We start from the raw sequence: 7015 nt of genomic DNA, 5'->3' as shown, positions 1-7015 counted from the left end.
AACAAAAACAAAAACAAAAAAAAACAAAACAAAACCATCAATTTCCAAACCTAACTCCCTTGATTGTTATTTATCATATGATAATATGAAAATATATAATATTTACTCTTTTTTTTTTTTTTTTTGTTGAAAATATTGACTCATTGACAGATTAGAAACTTTCAACCCTTCCATGGTGGTGTCGCCACTTCTTGTAATCTTTATGTTTTGACCAATCGAACATTCAGTGCCGCATTACAAGAAAAAATACGTCTGATGCAACATCCGTGTAAGAAATGGGGAAAATAAAACTTCCTGATTAATCTTGCATCAGTGCTAACCTTCTAGAAGGTTGACTAGAGAAATATGTTCAACTTCATTTAGTCAAACTATCACATTTCAATCTTTGAAAATAAGCTTTTGATAATGGGAATGTCAACGCTTTTTTTTTTTTTTTTTGATATTGATAGTATCTAAGAGAAGACAGAAAAAAGTATCACACGATCCGGCAATCTTTTCTTCTCAATTTCTATACAATCATGTACCATCTCTGCACCTACTTCCATCCTTTGACATATCATCTCCAAAATCTTGTGTCTCTATAATCTCTTCTTGAGATAAGATCCTACTTGGAATGTCAAAATTGAATCGGTTGAACTAATCGAAATTTATTGGATCAGTATTAGTTTTGGTTTTTTAAATTTGGGAAAAAACTCAAACCGGTCGGACAGACCAAAACTAACCATTTGGATTGATACCAAAAAAAAAATGGTAAAAAGCCAATAAACTCAACAAATTTTTTTACACATTTTCCTTTTCAAGAAACCAATTGACTGTTAAAAGAAACCAATAACGAATGGAAGGTTTCAGATATTTTGTGAACAAAACTTCTTATTGACCCAAGGAGGATTTTGTGGTAGATCAGCTGGAAGGTCTTCATTCAACCTATATGGAGATGGAGGAGAGAGAATGAACGAATTTAAATGAGGGGAGTTGGCAAGGGGATTTGGAGGAACCGAATTAATCTTCTCACATGGAAAGAATTCTAAATTAAAATTTGGAATTAAATTTCATTGGAGAATAATTTAAGTAAGGAAAATACAAATTTGGATGGGCTGCTCAAATGGCTCTAGATAAAGAGTTGACTGGGGAGAGATTGAAGGAGAATTCGTCATCATCTAACTTCTATCTCCTATTGAAGATTCAAACATGTGGGGCGATCGATCAACCTCCAACTTTTCTCTTCAGTTAGAGAAAGGACTAATTGGCTGAAAATGATGAGAAGAAACTTTATAGAGATTTGAAGTTCGATTATAATGGTGACTTTGGTCATGGTGTCTTTAGAATTCTACACACTCCAGACATTAGAAGCGTTTTACAGAAGAGTTATCACATAAAAAAATGTTCTGTACTTTCTTTGCTCCCATGATTGGGCAACTAAACTCATCTATCATATTTTATTTCAGGATTCTAATGAGTTGAATGCTCTTGTGTAGAAGATGCAGCCATTACGGTGTACTAAATATATTAAATTGTTTGGATGTATTTTTTTATTTTGTTTTATAGGGCATATCCCGCTTGAGCTAGTTAGGGATCCCTATTCCTTTCCTAACACCTGTCCAAAGAAGGTAGTGGGGATAGGGAAATCTAGATCCAATCTATATTCGATCCATTTTCATCTCTAAGCTTATCCAATAGTAATGTCTCTATTAGGAACTCTATTTATTTCTAAGCGGAGACAATTTCTAATCTTTTGACTTGCACTTTTTGGACTCCTGACTTTAGATTTTGGATGTAGTTTTTCTTGTTACATGCATATTTTATGTTATGGTTAGACTTGAAAACATAGTTTAAGTAATCTATTGATGTATACATATACATTATCATATCCTTTCCTAATCGTTTGAGTTTTAAGGTGAAACAAGACCAAGCATAATCAGTATTGGTATCTATTGATGTAGACTTCAGCTCAGTTCAAGCCTGCACACATCAGTAGGGAAAGAAGGAGATAGAAAATGGCATATTTTATTAGTCTTTATTTTTTTCTTTTATAGGATAGGTGTCATGAAGCCATAATTCTCATGATGAGTGAAATACCTTGTTTCTACTTATAACAGGTATGTGCTTTTGAGTTGGAGAGTCCCTTGGTTTATGGTTGAATTCCACATGTCCTACGCCTATTGGTGAAGAGTGATTCTCCTTTGCCTCCCTGCACCAGTGCAGTGAGGATCTGGACGCCTAAGAGCACCTTGGGGGACGGAGGAAAATTTCACACTAGTGAGGTGATTTTATGAAGTATTAGTATTGATATGGATACCAATACCAATACAGAGTAATGATTTTACTCTTTTTTTTTTTTTTTTTTTTTTGTGTGTGTGTGTGTGTGTGTGAACATTTTTGGGACAAATTAACCCCATGGTCCATACCATTACACTAATATGGAATCGGGCATGTATAAATTCCAATATATGGCAATGCTTACTTAAATCATACTTGGAAAGCGTAAATATTATCATTAACTTTTGTCCTTTATTATTAAAAGTCAAAAATACCCTTCACAGAAGATTAAGTGAAACTTGACTCTAAATCAAAATATGAGGTATCCTAATCATCCCATCTATTGAGGAAGGTTTGGTTTCTAATCTTTTGACTTACAATCAAAGAATTCTGACTTTGGACTTTTATTTTTAATGGAAAAGTTACATGGTGAAAGAACCCTACAACCATCAACAGCCGTCAGTATCTACCCCCTATTTATGATGATCAATAATAACCCCACTAAACACCACCATCCCAAGGCTTTTCTCTTTTAATTTGCGGCTGTGGCTGAAGGAAAGCTGAATCTTTTTTTCATCTCTCTAAGTTAGAAGTATGAAATATCCTCATCAACCCACCACCCCCGTTGACAAAATCCATGCATGCATGAGCACACAGCCTTGTGATAGTTGGACGACCTTGTGGGAGTTAGGCATTTCAGCAACCATGCAAAGTCAACATTTGACTCCACGTCAAAGTTTCCAATATTGCATCTGTGGCCTACGACTTACAGGCTAGCAGAGCCGAGTCAACCATATAATTAGGTTGGTACAACAACCTACCACAATCATGGTTTAAAGTATCTTAAATTTAACCCGACGATACGATACACATAGATACGATACATTGAATTTTTAAAATCCTTTTGTATCGATATATATCCTACGATACATACCGATATGCATCAATACACCACAAATACACATCGATATGATACGATATGCACCGATACGACTTTATGGAAAATATAAAATCTAGGTGAAATATACGTATCGGTGAGTATCGGTATGTATCTATCGGTACAAATCGGGGAGTATCGGTACGTATCGGTGAATATCAGTATATACCGATACAGTGCGCTACGGTCATATAATGGCCAATATATGTAATTTTTCAGAAAAATACGATTTTTTGAGGGGTTTTTGTTCCAAAGTTGCTACCAGCCATATTTCTCTCTAACCAAAGTAGAAATCAAGGTTGGGATCAAGGATTTTACATTTATGGAACAACTACAAGCCTTAAATTCTTAGTGCGATACCCTCAATTTAGTGTTTATGCATAATACATGTTATCAATAGCTTTTTTTAACAAATTCTTTATGCAAAAGTGTTTAAAAAATGTTTCCTATCTATTTATGTATGTATCTTTAGCGTATCTCCGATACGATATGATATCTTTCAATACGTATCTTAATTTTGGCCGACCGATACGGCGACCGATACCGATACTTTAATCCTTGAACACAGTGCACTTATAATCTTCAGAATCTAAGGGTTTCACACGATCGGTCTTAGGTAGGTTTTTATTGGATTGAGACAGGGTCTTTAAACTTTCGATGTGAGACCGAAACCAACGGATAAGGGTTTCGATCGGTTTATTCTTTATTTATTTTATCCAGCAGCTCCATAAACAATAGAAGAGAAAGAGGATACAAGAGCGGAGCAGATTGGCTAGAGCTATTAGAAACATAACCTTAAAAATGATATAGGAAGTAATGAAAAGACAAGAATAAACAATACATATAAATTTATGAGGTTCGAAAAGATTGCCTACGTCCTTGATAAGATAAGATTCCACTTCACTATCATTGAAGAATAGGGTTATATAACGGTTGTCCTCACACCTCTCAAAATTGCTTACAGAGAAGGTAAATCTCGTTATAAATATATAGTAAAAAAAAAAATGAATTACAGATAAAAAATTTGAACGAGGACTGTCATTCTGTTGGGGACTTGCACCACTATATCCTGGATTAAACTATAATGGAATACAAGACATCACACCCCAACAATCGCGGCCAAAATGATCAGACGAAACCTAGACAATTCAATTGAGTTCCTTTATGTCTTGCTTTTTTAGAAATGACTAACGAGTTCAAACCAAACATTTGGGGCAATTTTTTTTTTTTTTTTTGGATAAATTTTATAATGTTCACTTTTTTTTTTTTTTTTAATAAAAGATCAATGTTGATAGATCAATAAAGTACCATTAAAAGACTATCGATTTCTGTTTGAACTTGATTTTTATAGACTGGGCAACTTACCAGTTCTGTTTGGTCTAACCTTATATATGCAAAAAGTTTGACAGTTTTAAGTAGAGATGTCATCGATTAGTTTGGTTGGGCTGAACCAGTTTCATTTGTTTCTGGGTAACTCAAAACCAAAACTGTTGAAAAAGGTTTTCGTTTCTGATTTGAACTAAGTTAGCGTTTCAAGCTCCTGTTATAATTATTTGGAAATATTCGTTTGCCACCCTTGTGCCAACTTTCAATTATTTAATATTTAATAATGATAAAAAAAAAATGCTTCTTTTAAAAAGATTTGAAACTAGAGAATTGTAGGGTCTCTCTAACGAGGGAAACCCTTAAAAAATTGGCGTATGCTGCTTATAAGTGGCGAGCACACGGTATTCTTTAGTAAAAGGCGAAAGAATAGTTCGCTTTGTGCTCACCACGTAGCTCCGTGCTTTGCCTTAATGTTGCTCTTTCACTTATATAAGCCTTCGCTCCTTTCTACTATCTTCTCTTGAATGATGTGGGACTAAAAACCCAACAACACCGTTGATGTGCAAGTCTTCATACTCGTCCAAGTTAAAGAGATTTAACCAAAGTTGTCTATGTCAGATGCCTCACATATGAGACACGCGTCACCCAATCTGAAGGGGATAGTCAAGTTGGCAAGGGACTTTTACCTCAGAAAGCGTGTGGTTTTGAGTTCGACTCCTCTTACCTCCTTGAGGCCACTCACACGGGGTGTTTAGTACTCTTCACTGCTTTCAATGAAAGCTGAATGGTTCTCATTCAACCTCGGTATGACCCGGTCTATGCGGTTGTGGGGTCAGTATGGGCTCGTGGGACTAGTCAAGCCGTAAGCTTGGACACTCGTCGTTAGCAAAAAAAAAAAAGACACGCGTCACCCTAACTTAAGAGGATGAATTCCCCCACTGACCGTTATTCATATTTCCATCCACAATCCAAACCCAGTTCAAAAAGAATTAGGTCGTTAGGTCTAGAATTTTTTTATTGGTCGTTTTGATTGATTTTATTGGCTCACGCTAAAATATATAAAAAATTCTTATTGATGTGCTGCGATAGCTGATAAATTTACATACACACGTGGTAGATGGATGTGCAGCCACGGTCTCCACTTAAATTGGAGATGCAAAAATGACAAATTGAACCTGAGACCGTGCGTTTATCCACACAACCCCAATTCATCCTAACCATCTAAGCGTAGATGGATTACAAATCTTCGGATAAATGGATTACAAATCTTAGAAGGATTATATAGTAGATTCTATTTCCTTCCTAAAGTAATAATCAAACATCGATAAGAATTTAGTTATGCAAATACATACACATCAGTTGTACTGAAAACCAGAATCTAATTGATAATGCTGCAGCAGACCACACTTGACTTGGCAACCAAAGGAACAAGCAGAATTAATGAACCAAACTGTGACCAAGGTAAATGATGCCACCTTTTTAGAATACTTCTTAGAGCTTGAGGCCATAGCTATGGAACTTCTCTTCTATGATCTTGTCCAATCGTTCAATCATCTCAGATGTCAAGTAATTTTTCCTGTCCCCAACCTCACCTTTCCTAAAGAAAGCTTCATGTTCATAAAAACCTCCTGGAATTTTTCCATTCTTGTTCACCTCAAGACTACTCAATTTCTCAAAGCTGCACAACCTCAAGGTCTCATCAACCAACCCTTCATTTTCTTCTTCATAGGAAAAAGGGTATCCCATAAACTGAGCTAGCCTTTTCAAATGAAGACCTGGCTCTGCTTTTAAATCTTCATACTTGATGAACAACAAATGTTGAGGCCTTTCCAGGCTAGCTTTCCAATACCCCAACACATGATCCCAGAAAAGGCCCAAAATGGGAAACCCCCTTGCAGAACCTCTCAAATGCTTCCATGACAGTCAAAGGGGGCACTGAGAAACAAGGCTTTTGTACCTTTGGAATATCTTCCCATTTTCCTCCTCTTCTCTTGTTTTGTTGGGAAAACAAATTTTATAAGAAGTGTAGTCTGCCATTGTTTGTGTAAGCTAGGTTTTTCAATTTAGGCTTGGAAGGGTGGTTGTTTTTATATTCATGTCTGCAATGAAAGAGATTTTAATGGAGATATGGGATATTGGGATTGGGGCCGGCCTCCCTGCAAGCAGCTAGCTTGCACACTAATTTGAAGCGTGAGATGTGCTCACAGGTTCCAAGGATAGGGACTGGGGCCTTCGCACCCTAAACTGAAGCATGAGGGCCCTAATATTTATAAAAGAATTTATACAAGGGCAACATATCAATTTTTTTCCCTTAAACTTGTATTATTTTCATACTCTAAAATCCCATTAAATATTTTACCTAAAAAAATAAAACACACACACACACAATTAACTAGGTATACCGTCTATCTTATGTATTCCACCTCATTCCGTGAGGACACAAAATGGTAGCTGCATATCTTTTTGAGGGAAGTTTTCCTTCAAACAGTGGCCACA

General features: G+C 35.9%; 1 protein-coding gene and 1 non-coding gene across 2 annotated transcripts; both read right to left on the bottom strand.

Annotated features, from left to right (window-relative positions):
* Positions 1–4856: 4856 nt before the first annotated feature.
* On the bottom strand, positions 4857–4974 carry LOC122075010. The gene has a single exon (XR_006139150.1). It is a non-coding gene; the product is annotated as a U5 spliceosomal RNA (small nuclear RNA).
* A 1036-nt stretch (positions 4975–6010) lies between these two features.
* LOC122074326 (flavonol sulfotransferase-like) lies at positions 6011–6556 on the bottom strand. The gene is made up of 2 exons (XM_042639154.1): positions 6477–6556; positions 6011–6353 (listed from the first exon to the last, which is right to left on the bottom strand). Exons 1-2 carry the CDS (start codon positions 6554–6556, stop codon positions 6011–6013), a joined length of 423 nt encoding a protein of 140 aa, XP_042495088.1.
* Positions 6557–7015: the final 459 nt, after the last annotated feature.

Source organism: Macadamia integrifolia, chromosome 3 (assembly GCF_013358625.1).
Source record: "Macadamia integrifolia cultivar HAES 741 chromosome 3, SCU_Mint_v3, whole genome shotgun sequence".
Lineage (NCBI taxonomy): Eukaryota > Viridiplantae > Streptophyta > Magnoliopsida > Proteales > Proteaceae > Macadamia > Macadamia integrifolia.
The sequence above is the reverse complement of the archived record's forward strand: the minus strand, read 5'-3'. Positions and strand labels throughout refer to the sequence as shown.

What these genes read in the sequence shown, in the direction of transcription:
- LOC122074326 (XM_042639154.1), bottom strand. Translation starts at nt 6,556, where the DNA reads ATGGCAGACTACACTTCTTATAAAATTTGTTTTCCCAACAAAACAAGA. An exon ending in AATGGGAAGATATTCCAAAG is followed by an intron (nt 6,354 to 6,476) that starts GTACAAAAGCCT and finishes TTGGAAAGCTAG; the next exon opens with CCTGGAAAGGCCTCAACATT.